The following is a 21,241-nucleotide window of genomic DNA, read 5'->3' as shown; positions in this document are numbered from 1 at the left end:
TCTAAAACTGAACTGTCCTCACAATCCAAAGACAAATGTTATTTGGTCATCTAATATTATTCTTTTCATATATTGTTGGATTTATTTACTATTGTTTTATTTAGGGTTCTTTAAATCTATTTCACACAACTTTGGTTGTGCTAGCCTATGCCTGCTCGGTAAAATGGGCTAGCTATTTTACTTTATATGTTTCCTACACTGTTTATTAGTTTCTTAAAAACAGCAATATAAAGTGTTCTTGTCTTAAAAGTGAATTTCTTTTTATTAGCCTTCCTTAAGTGGAATGTAAAGTTGTGTGGTAGATAAGGCTGCTAACGTGTTCATATGAGCAAGTAACAAGAAATGGAGGCATATTTGACTTCAAGCTCAGTTCCTGAGCACCAAAAATACCAGGTGCATCCTTCATACAATGCTGCAACAGTGCTCTATTCTAATGCAGCTTAAGTAAAATGCAGCAATATTGATTTTCCTTCATCTTCATGAAACCAGGGTTCCAAATATCTTGAGGTTTTGGACTATTCCAAAAACCAAACCCATTGCTGTTGATTCCATCTCATAGAGACCCTATAGGACAGAGTAGAACTGCCCATAGACATTTCAAGGCTGTAAATCTTTACTGAAGCAGACTGCCACATCTTTCTCCCAGCAAGCAGCTAGTAGGTTTGAACCACTCACCTTTCAGTTAACAGCCAGTGTGCTTAACCACTGTACCACCAGGGCTCCATCTGGGACTATTAAGGAAACTTAAAAAAAATCATCTAGTTTAATCTCTTTATTTTACTTCTTTGCTCAAAATAGTATATCAATAAATACTTTGAATATGCCTATGTGTGGAAAAAAACTATTGAGATTTTGATTGCAGACTTTTTAATTGTACTTTAGATGAAGGTTTACAGAACAAACTAGTTTCTCACTAAACAGTTAGTACACATATTGTTTTATGACATTGGTTAACAACTCCATGACATGTCAACACTCTTCCTTCTTGAACTTTGGTTCCGTATTACCAGCTTTCCTGTGCCTTCCTGCCTTCTAGACCTTGCCCATAGGCTGTTTGCCCCTTTAGTCTCGTTTTGTTTTATGGGCCTGTCTAATCTTTGGCTGAAGGGCAAACCTTGGGAGTGACCTCATTACTGAGCTAAAAGGGTGTCCAGGGACCATACTCTTGGGGTTTCTCCAGTCTCTGTCAGACCAGTAAGTCTGGTCATTTTTTGTGAGTTAGAATTTTGTTTTACATTTTTATTCAGCTCTGTCCAGGATCCTCTATTGTGATTCCTATCAGAGCATGCAGTGGTGGTAGCCAGGCACCGTCTAGCTGTACTGGACTTGTTCGGGTGGAAGCTGTGGTAGATGTGGACCATTAGTCCTTTGGACTAATCTTTCCCTTGTATCTTTAGTTTTCTTCATTCTTTCTTGCTCCTGAAGGGATGAGACCAGTGAAGTATCCTAGACAGCTGCTCACAGGCTTTTAAGACCTCAGATGCTACTCACCAAATGATTGCAGATTTTTTGTTTCTACTTCAAGAAACTCAGAAGACAATTTTTCTAGTGGAAAAAAAAATCAGTAGAATGGTATACCAAAAACAGGGAAGAAACACTCAGATCCTGACTGTCCTCCTACTTTCAAGCTACTGTCGAGGAAGACATACTGGAAGAATTCATAGCCACATTTTTTTTTCTCTCTTTTCAGGAGGTGGGGCTTAAATTTTTGCCTGGAAATCAGATGCTTATTAATGACGGCTCTGTGGCAGCTACACCAAGAGAACAAACAGCTGCTCTGCTCATTAATTCAAAACATACTGTGTACGAAGCTTTTGCTACAGAATGGAAATCAATGTCTATCCTCACAGGGAGTCATCCTTTCAAGGACCTCATGTAAGTAATTTAGCAATTTAATAGAGCATTTACTGTTGAAATTGCAATCAGAAAAGAAGGTGAGATTATAAGGAGGAAAGGAAAGTTTTGGTTTTAAATCTATCATATCCATGACTTTTTAAAATGTAATTCTTACTGCAAACTCAGTCCTTCTATGGCTGCTGTTTGTTTCTCAGTTACTGTGTTGAAACTCGTGGTCTCTGCATTTCCAAAACTGAAAGCTGAATTGAACCCTTTCTTTCTGGATTCCTGACACTTTCATCAGATAAACTTGGGTTTGCTTCTATTCTTTAAAGCCTCTGCTTCAAAAATACAAAGTTCATTTTCAAAGTGCAATGCTTGCTGGAACTTATTTTAGTGTTATAACTTTTTTCCTTTGCCTTTGAAACAGGGCATATAGAGCTGCCTGGTTAATACTTCTTCCCCCCCGCGAGTTATTTAACTATTGACTTACCACATAGGGAGTGAGTTCACTCTGAGTTAATTCGTAACACAGCCAAATAAAAAAGAATATTCCTGTATTTATCAATATATAAATGTCATATAAGTGGCTATACTATAATGTAGTTTATTTAATTTAAAATTTTGGCATATGAAAATTGAGATGTTTAGGAAATCATCGCATCTCAATTAGGTGATTTTAAATATATAGAATAGAGCTTAATATGACTGAAGACAGTAATTATATATATTCTCTCTCTATATATTTAACATATACATAATCAATATATCCAATTTAAAGGGCATCTATGTTTAAGGAACAGTTTATAGAATGTTTCAATCAGACGGTGCCATGCTTGCAATTATTTTCAACACAGTTGACTTCTAGCTGTTTCACTAAAGCACTTAACAGAACTAATTTCAATTTGCCTCCTTCAATGAGAATTTACTTTGTATTTTCAATAGCACTTGCACTTAAATTTAAGTTGAAAGTCAGACTCCCTGAGCTCCTAGCTGGAACTTCTGCTTTTTTTTTTTTTCTCCTCATGTGTTCAATAAAATCTAATAAGAAATGGTTATCTTTAATTATAATGGTAATAGTTGCTCTGACTCACCTCCCCACCCATTTTTTCATATGACTGATTTTTTAAATATTGCTCGAAATTACCATTTCATTCACCTGCCTAATGTTTATTGGTTTCTATGGCTGTATCAACTCTGAAGTATTCTATGTGGCTTTCAAGTTATCTTCCAAGATACTCTTCTATTTATAAATCCAATCACATTTTTTCAGTGTTCTTTAATAAGAATTTTCTTCTGTCAGGCTGGTCTGCCCTATATGCTATTTTTATTCCTATTTTATTGTCTTCAATTATACTATGTTCTTTTCTATGAAAATACTCTTTTTAAGTATAAAATTGATAGGATTTCATGACAGACTGAATGAGAGATAAAAGAGGGAGAAAAGTCAAAGATGCCTTCCAAGTTACCAAATGGATGAAAATAACATTCACTGAGAATTACAAAAAAGGAAAAACTGAGGTTTATGGGGAGGAATAAAACTTCACTTTGGGCAAGTTGATTTGAAGTGCCTGTGGAACACATCTAAATAGAAATGTCTTATAAGCAGCTGGATATCTGAGTTTGGATTGAGAAGAATGGGCAAGAGAGTCAGATTTGGAAATAATATTAAATCGTTGGTTGTTAAACCACGCAAATGGATGCGGTCATGCTGGAACCTGGATGTATACTAAAACAAGATGAAAGGAAGGCTAAATACACAATCCTAGGAAACATGAATGTTTAAGTGGGGATTTGAGGAAGTATAGCAGCCAGAGAGCTTGGGGAGAAGGGGCATCAGGAGAAGCCATGGAGGCTGAAGACGAATAAAGTTTTAAGAACGAGGCAGCAACCAACATTGTAATGAAGGGTTTAAGAGATGAGAAGCTGGAGGGCTCTAAGTGCATGGGACGTTAGAAAAAGGTGAGTTGAAAACATGGAAATGTGGCCAGGAAAGTACCACCAAATGTTTAACACAAAATGCAGCAGACTGACATGATTTCCACAGAAGTTAATACGCTAATAAATTAAATTTAATAATGACTTGGAGTCTGATTGTTCTGACGCACGGTGACCCACAAGTGCAACTGGGCTCCGTAGGGTTTTCAGTGGCTGACTTTTCGGAAGTAGATCACCAGGACTTTCTTCTGAGGTGCCTCTGGGTGAACTTGAACAACCAGCCTTTCACTTAGCTGAGTAGATTTCTGAATCTGCTAAAAGTAAATGTATAACAAACTGGGAATCAGGGACACTAGAAAATCTGGTGAAACAGGTAGGGCAAGAAATGTAGTTGAGTGCCTTAGGCCGAGTGACCAGTATGTTTAAAAATAGAGATAAATTTAATGAGGCAATTTCTGTGCACAAATCTGTATCGTTGACCTGTATCTTTCTCCAGGTCCTCATAAAAATGTCTTTTCCAAAAAAAAAAAAAAAACCTTTACTGTTGATTCTGACTGAAAGCAACCCTATAGGACAGAGTAGAATTGCCCCCAGAGGGTTTCCAAGGCCATAAATCTTTATAGAAGATGACTGACACCTCTTACTCCTGTGGAGTAGCTAATGGGTTTGAGCTGACAATCTTCTGGTCAACAGACAAGTGCACCTCCGGGGCTCCTTAACTTGTACTAGCCATAGAGAAAAGAATAGAGATGGTGTCATGGATTGAATTGTGTCCCCCCCAAATATGTGTCAACTCGGTTAGGCCATGATTCCCAGTATCGTGTGGTTGTCCTCCATTTTGTGATTGCAATTTTATGTTAAAGAAGATTGTGTGGGTGGGGGTGGTCACATCCCTGATCCAATGTAGAGGGAGTTTCCCTGGGGTGTGGCCTGCACACACCACCTTTTATCACTCAAGAGATAAAAAGGAAAGAGAAGTGAGCAGAGAGGGAGAACCTTATACCACCAAGAAAGCAGTGACAGGAGCAGGGTGCATCCTTTGGACCTGAGGTTCCTGTGCAGAGAAGCTCCTAGTCCAGGCGAAGATTAATGAAAGAAGACTGACAGAGAGAGAAAAACTTCCCCTGGAGCTGACACCCTGAGATTTGATTTTTAGCCTACCTTACTGTGAAGAAATAAATTTCTCTTTGTTAAAGCCATCCATTTGTGGTATTTCTGTTATAGCAGCACTAGATGACTAAGACAGATGGCAATGAATCTTTGAGAAGATATATGATCCCCTTTGACTCAAGGAATATTTATTGACTGTGTTTCTTAAGTAAGGTACTATTCAAGGAACTGTTAGGAAGACACATACACATAACAGGGCTAACCTCAAGGAATTTATGATCTGATTAAAGAAATAGGGCAAATATAGTGAGGTTATTAATCTGATTGATTTTCTCAAGTTCCTCATAAAAAACATTAGATGCATTACTTATTGATAGATACACACAAACACACACAGATATCAGGCAATTAACAATAAGGATGAAATGGGTAGTCAAGACAAGTGCTACACAAATTCAGAGGAGGGAGAGATTATTTTGGGATAAAGGATTCAGATTAGGTTTCACAACACAGATAGGATTTAAACCTTGAGTAGGGTTAGTAGCAGATATTAAGAAATAACTTTCTAAATTAGAGGAATGACACAAACAAATGTAAAGAAGGACATATTCATGGCAAAAAGATCTGGGTAGGGGAATAATGGCTGGTAAAGACAGGAAGAGATCAGGGAGGACCTTAAAAGCCCTGCTTGATCACCAAGGCATACTTTATTCTGCAGTGAATGGGGAGCCACTGTAATTTCTCTTAAGCAAAGAAATAACTTGATAAAAGCAGTCTTAAGGAGATTAACCAGGAGATTAACTTCAGGCACGACAGTAGGAGAAGGACTGCTGACATGCTCCCCAATGAAACTAGGAAAAATTATTTTTAAAGACAACCATTTAAAGCCTCTAGAAAGGACAAATAACAAATGAAGAAACATCTATCCAAAAAACACCTACAAAAATTAAGAAAGGCGAGTCTGTGGTATTTGAATCAAGACTATACCCTCTCTCCCACTCCCTGGTTCAGCAGTACTCCTGTCCAGACTGCCACACCAAGAACACAGGGCTCCCTCTCCCCACAACTCCAGCGAAGGGTTTTCTTCCCTGAAGGCTCAAGACTTCAGAGTTTCTCATCCTAGCTGCCTGTTGCTGAGGCTAAGTCCCAGCCTAGTGTGGTTGAGAGCTGGGGGCTCCCTTCTTCTGCCTAACCATCACTCATGGAACTGAGGTTCTACATTGAGAGTGATGTACCAAGAATGTGGAATTGAGGCTCTGCCTTGGATATTGTGGGTCAAAAATACTGGGGCCCCAATAACCCTTCCTCAAGCTCCTTAGGTAGTGGTCTCACCCCAGGTGGGGCAAGGTGAAAGGACCTCAGAATATTGCCCCTCCCAACTGAGGGCTTAGCTGCAGATTGGGGGTGTCACTCAGAAAGAACTTTGCCATTGTCTCCACTCCTACCTCCAAAGTCTTAGCTCAGAGATTTGGCCATGGGGAGAAGCAGGCTGTAAAAACTCTACATTAAATATATACATTGATTACAAATGTTGATTTTGAGTATGTAAGATGAAAAAATAGACATACCATAGTTAATGAAATAAGACGACAAAGACCTGAACTAATGATGTTTAATTACTTTTCCTACTAGTGGTGATGGTAAGAGTGAGATGGGAATAACAGACACAAGAGACATTTTAAAGAATTTGAAAAATTGAATGTTAGAAGTCAAAGAAGTGAAGATTCAAATATGACATAGTGATTTTGAGTCTGAGTGAAAGTATTAAGTTGGTACCTGTCTTAGGCTGGGTTCTCTAGAGGAGCAAAGCCAGCGCCGTGTATAAATATATGCAGAGAGAAATTTATATAAAGGAAATGGCTCATGAGGTTGTAGACTCATGAGTCAGGCTGGAGGCTTCTCCAGACTCACATAGCCACAGGTACTGGAGAATGCGAGATCAGAAGGTCAGACAGCAGGACTCTGGCTCACAGGCTGTGAAGCCTGATGAATCCCAAGGTTGGCAGGCAAGACCACAGGTAAGCTGCTAGCTCAAGTCCCAAGAATCAAAGGTCAGATAAACAGGAGCCAGCTGCAGGATTCAGAGTGAGTAAAAGCCAACAAGCTTTGCCAGAAAGTTGAAATATATTGGATGCAGGCCACACCCCCAACTAATTGGCTACTCATAGCAGATCCCATCATGGAGGTAATCATACTATATCAGATCTCATCATGGAGGTAATTGCATCATTATACAAGAGCCAAACTACATCATAATTGCAAAACCACTGAGAATCATGGACAAGCCAAGTTGACACACAACCTTAACCATCACAGTCCACCCCTTGTCAATTTGGCACCTGTACACATCTTAATCCATATACAGTCTCTGAAAAATGATGATTATAAAGTCACACTTTTGCCTAACATGATACAACTAACACACATACAACCAAAAATGCAGTAGCCCTGTTTATATCTTATATGTTATAAGTGAAGAAAATGAAAATATTTGATGCACATACAAGGAAGAAATACTCATAACAATTACAGTCCTTGTTTCTGCAACTGGTCACATGGTTGTAAGTGGTATTCAGAACTATCTTCTTCCACCAGACATTCTGTATTCCCTTTGCCCTCAACAAGCAGCTGGTCATGGTTCTTTGCCTGGTGGGGCGACTCAAACCTTCATTGCTACAGTTTTGCATTCACATTAATCACAGGGCTTGGTAGCACTAAGAGACATCCTAAGGGATCTTCTGCATTCCAGACATACTCTTTACCTCCATTATGTAACATCAATCTGATTTCCTCTTGGAAAAGCTCAATAACATCAGTCAGAACAAGGCCAGGGGCCAACTGTGTAACAAACCATCAATTGCTCATGTGCAAGCTCAAGATGAAGCTGAAGAAAATTAGAACAAGTCCACAAGAGCCAAAGTACGACCTTGGGTATATCCCACCTGAATTTAGAGACCATCTCAAGAACAGATTTGACGTGTTGAACACTGATGACTGAAGACCAGATGAGTTGTGGAATGACATCAAGGACATCTTACATGAAGAAAGCAAGAGGTCATTAAAAAGACAAGAAAGAAAGAAAAGACCAAAATTGTTGTTAGAAGAAGGCTCTGAAACTTGCTCTTGAACATCAAGTAGCTAAAGTGAAAGGAAGAAATGATGAAGTAAAAGAGATGAACAGAAGATTTCAAGGGGTGGTTCAAGAAGACAAAATAAAGTATTATAATGACATGTGCAAAGGCCTGGAGTTAGAAAACCAAAAGGGAAGAACACATTAAGCAGTCCTCAAGCTGAAAGAACTGAAGAAAAAATTCCAAGCCTCAAGTTGCAATATTGAAGGATTCTACGGGGAAATTATTAAACAACGCAGGAAGCATCAAAAGAAGATAGAATACGGAGTCACTATACCAAAAAGAACTGGTCAACAGTCAACCATTTCAGGAGGTAGCATATGATCAGGAACCAATGGTGCTGAAGGAAGAAGTCCAAACTGCACTGAAGGGATTGGCAAAAAACAAGGCTCCAGAAACTGACAGAATACCAATTGAGATGTTTCAACAAACAAACACAATGCTGGAAGTGCTCACTCCTCTATGCCAAGAAATTTGGAAGACTACCGACTAGAAGAGATTCATATTTATGCCTATTCCCAAGAAAGTGACCCAACTGAATAAGGAAATTATAGAACAATATCATTAATATCACACACAAGTAAAATTTTGCTAAAGATCATTCAAAAGTGGTTGTAGCAGTATATTGAAAGGAACTGCCAGAAATTCAAGCCGGAATCAGAAGATGACATGGAACCAGAGATATCATTGCTGATGTCAGATGGATCCTGGCTGAAAGCAGAGAATACCAGAAAGATGTTTACCTGTGTTTTATTGACTACACAAAGGCATTCGACTGTGTGGACTGTAACAAATTATGATTAACACTGTGAAGAATGAGAATTCCAGAACACTTATTGTGGTCATGAGGAAACTGTACATAGATCAAGAGGCAGTCATTCAAACAGAACAAGGGAATGCTGGATGGCTTAAAATCAGGAAAGGTTGCATCAGGGTTATATCCTTTCACCATACCTATTCAATCCGTATGCTGAGCAAATAATCTGAGAAGTACAAGGACTATATGAAGAAAATAGGGCATCAGGATTGGAGGAAGACTCATTAACAACCTGCATTATGCAGATGACACAAGCTGCTTGCTGAAAGTGAAGAGAACTTGAAGTAATTACTGATGAAGATCAAAGACCACAGCCTTCAGTATGGATTACACCTCAACATGAATAAAATGAAAATCCTCACAACTGGACCAATAAGCAACATCATGATAAATGGAGAAAAGATTGAAGTTGTCAAGGATTTCATTTAAAGTGTTGAAAAGCAAGGATGCCTCCTTGAAGACCAAGGTGCACCTGACCCAAGCCATGGTGTTTTCAATCACGTCATATGCATGCGAAACCTGGAGGATGAAATAGGAAGACCAAAGAAGAACTGATGAATATATCATCTAGTGCTGCCATAACAGAAACACCACAAGTGGATGGCTTTAACAAAGAGAAATTAATTTTCTCAAAGCCTAGTAGGTTACAAGTCCAAATTCAGGGCATCGGCTCCAGGGGAAGGCTTTCTGTCTCTGTCAGCCCTGAAGGAAGGTCCTTGTCCTCAATCTTCCTCTGATCCAGGAGCTTCTCAGGTACAGGGACCCTGGGTCCAAAGGATATGCTCTTCTCCTGGTGCTGCTTTCTTGGTGGTATGAGGTCCCCAACTCTCAGCTTGCTTCCCCTTCCTTTTATCTCTTGGGAGATAAAAAGTGGTGCAGGTCACACCCCAGGGAAACTCCCTTTACTTTGGATCAGGGAGGTGACCTGAGTAAGTGTGGTGTTAAAATCCCACCCTAATCCTCTCAACATAAAATTACAATCACAAAATGAAGGACAACCACACAATACTGGGAATCATGGCCTAACCAAGTTGATACACACATTTTGGGGGGGACATAATTCAATCTATGCCACATGGACTGCCAAAAGAATGAACAAATCTGTCTTGGAAGAAGTACAACTAGAACGTTCCTTAAAGGGAAGGATGGTGAGAGTATTTATCACATACTTCAGACATGTTATCAGGACAGATCAGTCCCTGGAGAAGGACATCATGCCTGGTAAAGCAGATGGTCAGCGAAAAAGAGGAAGACCCTCAATGAGATGGACTGACACAGTGGCTGCAACAAGGGGCTCAAGCATAACGATTGTGATGACGGCACAGGGCTGGGCAGTGTTACATTCACTATGAGTTGGAATCTACTCAACGCCACCTAACAAAAACAATCAGAATCAATCACACCAGCCAATACAGTATCTCTCTTCTTTGCCTATTGATCCAGAGTCATAAGGACCCCAAAGTGGCCAGTTAGAATTCTTAACTTCCTGCTCAATGGAATCACTGATGTGTCACCATCGCTGGTGATGTGGAAGCAATCCTTCCTTTGGAACTAAGACCTCTAGGCCTGCAGAGCATAGGGTCACAGGGACAGGAAGCAAAAAAAAATTTTAATTTGGGTCACTAGGGGTAATAGTGAATGGTACCACTCCCATTTCCACCCCTTGATTCCTGGATGCATGAATCCTGGCTATGGGAGAAAGAGCACCGTATGTTGGATGTTGGTTTAGAGCATATACAGATCCTGGAGAACATTAACCCAACTCTGCAAGGAATTGCCACCTAGCTGGCACTTTAGAAGGCCATTCTATCAAGCCAGCTGCTTCAGGTTGATGGGAAACATGGTAAGACCAGTGAATTCCATGAGCACGGGCCCACTGCCACAGTTCATTTGCTGTGAAGTGGTCCCTTGGTCCGAGGCGACACTGTGTAGGATACCATGACCGTGGATAAGGCATTCTATAAGTCCACACATGGTGGTTTTAACAGAAGCATTGCATGCAGGAGAGGAAAATCTATATCCAGAGTAAGTGTCTATTTCAGTAAGAACAAAACACTGCCCTTTCCATGGTGGAAGCGGTCTGATGTAATCAACATGCCACCAGGTTGCTGGCTTATCACCTTGAGGGATGGTGCCATATTGGGGGACTCAGTGTTGTCTCTGCTCCTAGCAGATTGGGCACTCAGCAGTGACTGTAGCCAAGTTGGCCCTGGTGAATGGAAGTCCATGTTGCTGAGCCCATACATAACTTCCATCCCTGCCACCATGTCCACTTTGTTCATGAGCCTATTGAGCAATGATAGCTGAGGAAAGAGGATGACTTGTTTCCGCAGAACGTGTCATACTACCCACTTGATTGTTAAAATCCTCCTCTGTTGAGGTCACCCTTTGGTGAGCATCCACAGTAGACACAAATATCTTCACTTCTTTGGCCCATCCACAGAGGTCTATCCACATACTTCTTCCCCATACCTCCTTGTCTCCAATTTTCCAATCACGTTCCTTCCAAGTCCCTTACCATCCACCCAAACCATTGGCCACAGTCATGAATCAGTATACAATCACATATCTAGCCATTTTTCCTTCCAAGAAAAGTGACAACCAGGTGCACTGCTCAAAGTTCTGTGCCTTGGGAGGATTTTCCTTCAGGGAAGTCCCAAAAAGGGGATGTAGTGCTGCAGCTGTCCACTTTTGAGTGGTGCCTGTATATCATGCAGAACCATCTGTACACTGACACGAGTTTTCTCTTCTTCAGTCAAATGATCATAAGAAACTCCCCGTGAGGCCACAGGTGCAGACTGTGAGATGGGAGGTAATGTGACAGGAGTGGAGACCATGGGCATTTGGGCCACCTCCTCATGAAACTTACTTGTTCCTTCAGGTCCTGCTCCGGCCTGGTCTCGTATATGCCACTTCCATATAGGAAAATCACACAATACCGGGAATCATGGCCGAGCCAAATTGATACACACATTTTTTGGAGGACATAATTCAATCCATGACATTCTACCCTTTGGTCCCCCCCAAATCACATCCTTGCAACATGCAAAACATATTCACTCCATCATATCACAGCAAAAGTCTTAACTCCAAGTCCAAAATCCAAAAATTCCTCTTCATCTTTGAAATCTAGAATACAACTTATTTGCTTCTAAAGGTACAATGGCAAAACAGACACAAGCTAGATATTTCCATAAGAAGCACCAAGCAAGTCAGCAGAACACATTAGCCTTCAAGGCTTTGAAAATAATCCTCTGTTCTCTTAGACAATTTACAGCTTTAGGTGCACCATTCTAGGCCATCTGAGTGGCGACTCCACCCTTAGAGACACCAAAGGCCATTGGCTCCACCCTTTGAAACATCTGAGGTCATGGCCATACCTTTTGAGACTGGGGCAGCTTGGCTTCTTGTGTTCCTTGTCTTTTCAGCTTGTTTCCTGGTTTCTTGGCCTCTTGGCTCTTCAGGCCTCACACCCACATCTGCCCTGCTGGGGCAAGTGTTCCAAAGCTCTGTAGCTCCACTGATAAGTTCCTAGAGGCACCCCACTCCGCCAAGAAGCCTCCTGCACACAGGCACTCAGCTCTCTTGCTCCATGGTTTGGCAAGCCTAGCCCCACCAATAAGTTCCCAGAGGCATCCTGTGGGTCGGCATTGTTGCGCTGGTCTCCTGGTTCTGCTGCTGCAGATTCTTTGCCACTGCTGGTTCTCTATTCATTCACAGTTTCAAAACCACTTTCACATTTTAGGTATCTGTTAGAGCAGCACCCCACTATCTCGGTACCAAATGTCTTAGGCTGGGTTCTCTAGAGAAGCAAAACCAGTAAAGCATATAAATATATTTATAGAGATTTATATCAAGGAAACAGCTGACACGATTGTAAAGGTTGGAATGTCCCAAGTCCTTGGATCAGGATAGAGGCCTTTCCCAATTCAAGGAGCTGCAGAAGCTGGTGGATCCAAGATCAGCAGGTCAGAGAGCAAGGCTCCTGCTCACAGGCTGTGAAGGTGGAGAAATCCCCAAGGTAGGCAGGAAAGACCACAACATTTTTCCTGAATCACATAGCTGCAGGGACTGGCCAGCCCAAGATCAGCAGATCAAGGAGCAGGACTTTTGTTCACAGCCTGTGAAGATCGATGAATCCCAAGATGGACAGGTAAGGTGCTAGCTCAAGTCCCAAGAACTGTCCAGAACAAGCCAACAACTTTGGCAAGGCAAGCAGGATGGAGTAGGCAGCAAAAGGTGGAGAGATGAAGGCTGAGGGGGCAGTGAGCCGCAACAGGCCCCCAACCCCGCCAGTACCACTCAGCAGATACCATCATGGGGGTGATCACGTATCAAATTTCAACAGAGAAGTGATCACAACATTATACAACTGCCAAAACACTGAGAATCATGGCCCAGCAAAGTTGATACACAATCTTAACCATCACACCATCTCATGCCAAGGATTAGCAGTACCATCCCAATTTAGAAAATTCACCCTTACAATTTTGCCTCTCTAAAACTGCTTTCACTACCAAATGTCTTAGGCTAGGTTCTCTAGAGAAGCAAAACCAGTGCAGCATATAAGTATACACAGAGAGAGATTTATATAAATGAAATGGCTCATGCGGTTGTAGAGACTGGAAAGTCCCGAGTTTGTGGGCCAGGTCGGAGACTTCTTCTGACTTATGTAGCCGCAAGTGCTGGCGAATCCAAAATCGGAAAGTCAAACAGTAGGGCTCTGTCTCACAGGCCATGGGGTCCGACAAATTCCAAGATCGGTAGGTAACACCACAGGTAAGCTGCTAGCTCAAGTCCCAAGAACTGGAGGCCAGATAAACAGGAGCCAGCTGCAGCATCCAGAGTGAGCAAAGCCTGCAAGCTTTGCCAGAAAGTCAGAATATATTGGATGCAGGCCACACCCCCCAAGGAAACTCCCTTTCAACTGATCGGCTACTCATGGCAGATCCTATCATGGAAGTGGTCACTTTACATCAGATCTCATCATGGAGGTGATTACAGAATTATACAACTGCCAAACTACATCATAACTGCCAAACCACTGAGAATCATGGCCCAGCCAAGCTGACGCACAACATTAACCATCAAGACAGAAAAATCAAACTACATTTTACATACTCAGTCTGATGTCAGGAAATATCTAGGAGTCGATTGAAGATATGAGCCTAGAACTAGGAAGAAAGGTCAGATTGGAGTATGTACCCAAGAAATCATCTACACAGAAGTCAAAATGGAAGACTTTAGGGTGGATGAATTCCGAAATATGAGGTATGTAGAGGACCAGTGGCAGAGGAGAAATCATATGAGAGGACCCACATTTAGGGGCAGGAAGGTTAGGGAAGAAGAACAGAAATTACTTTTAAGAGGTGGAATTAGATTAAAACCAAAGTAGTGGCATGAAAGACATAAGAGAGAGGTTTAGGCCTTATGTTCACACTTTAGCTTGATAAACACTAATCATGTACATTTGGATGTATCTTAAACATTCGTACAGGTTTTAAGAAATCTACTTCAGTACTCAAAAACAATGTCCACTTGAGACCCTACCTTCATCCTCAGCTGCAAGCTGACTACCAAATGTGGGCTATTCTTCAGCTCCATGCACTGCCATCAATTCAATTCTGACTCATACCGACCAGTATCTTGACTGGTTCCTCAGCCTGTATTGGGCAATCGTGACATTTCCCCCAAAGGTTTTTTGCTGGAATCGAGCACTGTTAATCTCTTAACTAGTTCCTTTAAAGTACAAAAGAAAATACTTCCCACATAACTCTTTTAATGAGCAATTTTTTTAGATTGTAATTTTGTTGATCCAGTTTTTTACGACAGTCAAAGTTAAAGGCGAACTAGTTTTTAACACTTTTCCAGTTTTTCTTGAATAGCTGTGCCAGTTAAACTTTCTGAACTTCTATTAGTCAGGGATGACTGAGCACTCTGGCTTACCTCATTTCCCTAGAAGACAGATAAGAGATACAATAACTTACGGGTTTAAAATATACTTTTATAGCCCATAAAGAAAAATACATTTTAAAATTCCAATAAAGGACAACGTTTCACACACCCACACACAAAACAAAAAATCATTGTATTTATTGTCCCTGTCTTCTGTAAGTGGAAAAGCCAATGCAAGGATGGCTCACCACACAGGTGCTCTAAAAAGCTGATTGACTGTAATGATAAACTGATCAATAATTGGGGCTATGAATAGTGATTAAATGGTCCCAAAATATAAAAATCAAGAAGTCTTCCCTTCAAGTTAAGAGTACCTTAATCTGTACGTTTGTAAGGGTATCTTTGAATCTTGCAAACCTAAAATTGACTCTTAGAGTTTAAGATGTTACTGAATTATTTTCAGGCAATGTAAACTTAATCCTTACATGCTTTCCTTAGGCGAAAAGAATTGCTTTCCCATCTATGTAGTGTAGCCTTGTAAGGGTACTCAGAGTGCAGCAGGAGGAACTCCCTCTGTTCTCGGGGGGGTGCCCATTTGACTTGGTTATGCTATAAACAATGTGACTTATACAGGAATATCTGGTTTGTAAAAGACTTCGGCAATTAAAAGTCTTGCAGCTGAGATACAGAATGCGGTAAACGGAAAAGCAAAGGGAAAAATGTTTATTAAACAGGAAAATTCAGCTTAATATGGGGATGAATATCTCATTTTCATCCATCTCTTCTTTGATTTCCTCATATTAGCATAAACAGCAATGGCAAATACATGGCATGATTCCTGCCTTGCCTTAATCCTCCCCCACACTTCCCCCAAAACAACATGGCAGGCACCACAGTACTCTTTTCCATTGCACTCCTCGGCCTGAGTCATTTTCAGCACAGCTTTCCAGGCAACCAGTCACAACAAGGCCAGAGGACGACTGTGAAACAGACCATCAATTGCTCATATGCAAGTTCAAGCTGAAACTGAAGAAAATCAGAGCAAGTCCATGAAAGCCAAAATATGACCTTGAGTACATCCCACCTGAATTTAGAGACCATCTGAAGAACAGATTTGACACACTGAACACTAGTGACTGAAGACCAGATGAGTTGTGGAATGACATTAAGGACATCATACACGAAGAAAGCAAGAGGTCATTGAAAAGACAGGAAAGAAAGAAAAGACCAAGATGGATGTCAAAGGAGACTTTGAAACTTGCTCTCAAATGTCAAGCAGCTAAAGGAAAAGGAAGAAATGATGAAGTAAAAGAACTGAGCAGAAGATTTCAAAGGGTGGCTCGAGAAGACAAAATATTACAATGACATGTGCAAAGAGCTGGAGATGGAAAACCAAAAGGGAAGAACATGTTTGGCGTGTCTCAAGCTGAAAGAACTGAAGAAAAAATTCAGGCCTCGAGTTGCAATAGTGAAGGATTCCATGAGGAAAATACTAAACGACGTAGAAAACAGCAGAAGATGGAAGGAATACATAGAGTCATTATACCAAAAAAAATTAGTCGATGTTCAACCATTTCAAGAGGTGGCATATGATCAGGAACCATGGTACTGAAGGAAGAAGTCCAACCTGCTCTGAAGGCATTGGCGAAAAACAAGGCTCCAGGAATTTTGGGAATATCAATTGAGATTTTTCAACAAACAGATGCAACACTGGAGGTGTTCACTTGTCTATACCAAGAAATATGGAAGACAGCTTCTTGGCCAACTGACTGGAAGAGATCCATATTTATGCCTACTCCCAAGAAAGGTGATCCAACCGAATTTTGCTGAAGATCATTCAAAAACAGCTGCAGCAGTATATTGACAGGGAACTGACAGAAATTCAGGCCAGTTTCAGAAGAGGACATGGAACCAGGGATATCATTGCTGATGTCAGATGGATTCTGGCTGAAAGCAGAGAATACCAGAAGGATGTTTACAAAAAAAAAAAAACCAAACCCAGCGCCATTGAGTCAATTCCGGCTGGATGTTTACCTGTGTTTTAATGACTATGCAAAGGCATTTGACTGTGTGGATCATAACAAATTATGGATAACATTGTGAAGAATGGGAATTCCGGACACTCAATTGTGCTCATGAGGAACCCATACATAGATCAAAAGTCAGTTGTTCAGTCAGAACAAGGGGATACTGAGTGGTTTAAGGTCAGGAAAGGTGTGCGTCAGGGTTGTATCCTTTCACCATACGTATTCAATCTGTATGCTGAGCTAATAATCTGAGAAGCTGGATTATATGAAGAACGGGGCATCAGGATTGGAGGAAGACTCATTAACAACCTGAGTTATGCAGATGACACATCCTTGCTTGTTGAAATTGAAGAGGACACGAAGCACTTACTGATGAAGATCAAAGACTACAGCCTTCAGTATGGATTGCACCTCAACATAAAGAAAATAAAAATCCTCACACTGGACCAATAAGCAACATCATGATAAATGGAGAAAATTCTGAAGCTGTCAAGGATTTCATTTTATGTGGATCCACAATCAACACCCATGGAAGCAGAGTCAAGAAGTTGATGTATTTATTGCATTGGGCGAATCTGCTGCAGAAGCCCTTTTTACAGTATTAAAAAGCAAAGATATCATGGACTAAGGTGCACTTGACTCAAGGCATGGTATTTTCAATCACCTCATATACACACGAAAGATGGACAATAAATAAGAAAGATTGAAGAATTGATGCCTTTAAATTATAGCGTTGGGGAAGAATATTGAATATACCATGGACTGCCAGAAGAACAAACAAATCTATCTTGGAAGAAGTACAGAACGCTCCTTACAAACAAGGATTGTGAGACTTCGTCTCATGTACTTCGGACATGTTCTCAGCAGGGACCAGTCCCTGGAGAAGGACATCATGTTTGGTAAAGTAGAGTGTCAGCAAAAAAGAGGAAGACCCTCAGTGAGATGGATTGATACAGTGGCTGCAAGTATGGGCTCAAGCACAACAACGATTGTGAGGACAGCGCAGGACCCGGCAGTTTTTCGTTCTGTTGTACATAGGATCGCTATAAGGCACCTAACAAGAAGACTCATTTTGGACTTCTGACCTCCAGAAGTGTAAGATAATAATTTGTGTTGTTTTAAGGTATTACATTTGTGGTAGTTTGTTACAGCAGCAACAGGAAACTAGTACACTATCCATAATCTGGTGAGTCTGTATATAGATTCATCTAATATTATAGCCTATTTAATAGTTTCATGTGACTATTCACATGCATCTCAAACATTACATGTCCCAAATTTAAACTTTACTTTTTTCTCCCCCAAAACTGGCACTTCCCCAGCCTTTCTCACCTCAGTAAATGGCACCACTGTCCACTCAATTACTAAAGACAGAAACCTGGAAGTCTTCCCTAGTTCCTTTTCTCTGTCATTCAGTCATATCTAACCCATAAGCAAGTCTCATCAATTCTACTACTAAAATAAATCTCATATCCACCCACTTCAAATGAGTTTTACTGCCACCGTTCTTGACACCCATCCAATCCATTCTCCACAAAGCAGCCAAAGTGACATTAAAAAAAAAAAAATCCAATAGCACTTCCTTGCACAAACCTCTTTAATTTTTCCTTTTGTGGCTGATGTGACCTTTTACTGGCTCCAAGCTAGCTGCAGGGTGACTGCTGATAAGTGTTCTGGAAATTGGAGCTTCATCATTAATTAAAATCACTAAGTGAAAAAGTTTGATTGGATTTGAAACCAAGTTGCTTTATTGCAAGGAATCTCAACGTGCCGTTAGATTGTTTAGTTTCGCCTGTGGAAAATTTTTGAATGGTTGTAAAAAATAGTTTTCCTATTTTGGATCACCAACTCATTCAAAATTTCTTGTCAATGGTGAAAAGATCACTAAAGAGTCTTCATCGGGAACTTTGCGAGCCGTTCCCGCTGCTTTTTCTGCGCAGCCGCTATGTTTCCCTCTGGATGTCCCTGGACCGCTGCACTGCCTGTGGGTTCCCTGCAGTAGAGGCCAAGGCTGAGCTAATTGTATCTCCCTTGCTGTGGTCATCGTTCAGCACTTCATCAGCGCCTTTAGCTGACACGGTCCTGGAGTGCAAAGGTTAAGTCAAGAGACAGCTCTGGGATGTACTGCCTACACGACTGTATGGACTGAGTCAAGAGCTATGACGTGACTGAGGGAGTGGAAGATGTAGTAAGTAAGTTTCACCTTGGAGACAAGGCCAAAACAACTACCGCGTTAGAAAACTCGAGTTTCAGATGAGCTTGCGTAGCCAGCGGAGGAGAATGTTTCAGGGCGGGGACAAAGGCCAGCTGCACTGCAAACGAGCCGCCGCCACGACGACGGAAGCCTCCACGCCTTCACCGCATCCGGCTTTCTCTAAAAACCGTTGGGAAAGGGGTGGGGCGGGTGGGGACGGGCAGCAGCCAATCACGGAATTTCTCTCAGGTGACGTAAGGGAGCGTTTGTTGATTCGGTACTCCGAGTAGGTGTGGAGGGGTGTACCAGGAGCCCGGGCCAGGGTCGAACGACGAATCATCGACCCGCGTGGTCGAACTGCGGAAGCAGAGGGGTGGCTCGCGCCCGGCCTGCTTTCTGGCGCTCGGCTTGGCTTTGGGCGCCGAAGCGCGGCGGCAGCGGCGGCGGCGAGGAAGGGAGCCTTTGACCACCCTCTGGTGAGAGTCCCGCGTCAGCCGAGGGCTCGTGGGCGGGCTCGGGGAGAGCATCCCCTCGGCCCCGAGGACTTCCTTCTCTGGCCCCCAGTCTCAAGATAGCTCCCTGGCTGGCGGCTTCCCACTGCATCGCGTCCCCTGGCGCGCATTCCACCGCGGGTAAGCCCTGTCTTCCGCAGGCCTGCACGCTACGCCTCCCTCTTTAGCCCTGTTAAAGACTGCCTTGTGGCCCACGGAGCAGACAGGTTCAATGTGAGCCCCGCGTGAATAACCGGGAAGTTGAGGTGGGGCGTGTTAGAAGGAGGCCTAACTTGACTCGGCTTTTGCGGGCAGTGCCATGAGGCAAGGAAACGGGCTGTCAGGAAGGATAGTGTCCCATTACAGAGGCGAGCAAGAAAGGCTGGACAGCTACTTGGCAGACAAGTTGCACTGGAGTGTAAAAGGAGGGACTAAAAGATGATCTTGAAAGCCCCCGCCCAATCCTGAGTCTGTATGTCCGTATTCTGAGGCTGGGCTCCCTTGGAAGATTGATAAGCATTTATCCACTCCTCATCCCCCAGCTATGAGCAGATTAGTAAGATTGTTAGAACACAAAAAGTATTCTGTGTTCCTCTGCTAGAGAGAAGTGGTGGGGTACAGTTCCGCAGTATAAATAACTGGTTAGCACAACTATAGGAGCTCTGGAAGGACAAGAAGCTTAACCGAATTAAATTTCAGGAATAGAGTTCTGAGTTCCAGACCACTTTATCCTTCACAGTCTTTCCTTCTTATTCCTATGTCTCCTCTTCTCTGCACCTCTTAACCCCCATGGTTTCTAGTAGGACTAGGCACTCATGGGTGTTTATGGAATGAACAGACAAAAGGCAAACACTGGGTGTGGGGCAGTATCCTAAGTGCTGGAATCATTCACAAGTGGGTTTGTTTTTTGGTTCTGTAAATTATTAACTGTGATTTGGGGCAACTAAATTATTTTCTCTGTACCCCAGTGTCCCTGTCTGTAACATGGGACTAACAGGAGGAGTGCAGATGAAATGAAATAATGCTTGTAACAGACATGCTTGGCACCTTAGCAAATGTTTACTATTATTATTATTTGCTCAGTGACTGCCTGAGCCAAGTGTTCATCATTTCAAGTTAATTACCAAAAAAAAAAAAACAAATATATATATCTTCATCAAGAGGAACTATCTTTTTCCACAGTTGAGTGGGATGTTCTTTATTTTCTTGGGACGGGTTGATCACCTTTTGGTCAGTATTTATAATAGACAGTCTTGAGTTGAGAGAATGCAGGAAGTGGTCTTGAAGAATTGGGCTTCTTAGATAGAGATTGCCAGTGAGTTCAAGAGGAAAGCATACTTTTCTGGGAGTTGGGAGAATACATACACACACTCACACATACTTGTTGGTCTCTCTCTAGGCCACAATTATGGAACTGAGGAGTGAAGTGGAAAAATGGATGCAAATATCCAATTCCTCTTTCTGTCTTTCTGAGTTTTAGAGCTTGAGGAAACTATGGACAACACCTACTGCACAGTGTCCATTTAAAAGATTTCTTGCTTTTAATTATGAAATATTTCAGATATGCTAAAAAAAAAAAAGAAGAAGATACCCTCCCAACCATCAAGATTTAACACATTAACATGTTGCCATGTTTCCTTCAGATCTCTGCTGTGGTATCATTTTTAAACATAAAAGTTTATTTAGACAGCTAAAGTGCTTTCACCCCCATTTTCCTTTCCCTTCTATCCCTCTCCAGAGATAACTACTGTTCTGAGTTTGTGTGTATCATTCCCATACAAGTATTTATAATTTTAATGTAT

At 41.7% G+C, this 21,241-nt stretch overlaps 1 protein-coding gene across 4 annotated transcripts in view; it reads left to right on the top strand.

Annotated features, from left to right (window-relative positions):
• The first annotated feature begins 1,735 nt into the window (after positions 1 to 1,735).
• The window catches only part of GNE (glucosamine (UDP-N-acetyl)-2-epimerase/N-acetylmannosamine kinase), a 57,336-nt gene continuing 37,830 nt past the window's right edge, over positions 1,736 to 21,241 (top strand). For 2 of the 4 annotated variants that reach the window (XM_049896473.1, XM_049896472.1), the window contains exon 1: positions 1,736 to 1,875. In XM_049896473.1, the coding sequence (XP_049752430.1) occupies positions 1,825 to 1,875 (51 nt within the window). In that variant the 5' untranslated portion in view covers positions 1,736 to 1,824. Of the gene's footprint in view, positions 1,876 to 19,249; positions 19,581 to 21,241 lie in introns of those variants that run through there. The other 2 variants (XM_049896476.1, XM_049896475.1) reach the window with 2 other exon arrangements.

This window comes from Elephas maximus, chromosome 9, assembly GCF_024166365.1.
Source record: "Elephas maximus indicus isolate mEleMax1 chromosome 9, mEleMax1 primary haplotype, whole genome shotgun sequence".
In the NCBI taxonomy this organism is placed as follows: domain Eukaryota; kingdom Metazoa; phylum Chordata; class Mammalia; order Proboscidea; family Elephantidae; genus Elephas; species Elephas maximus.
This window is presented reverse-complemented; position numbering and strand designations above follow the sequence as displayed.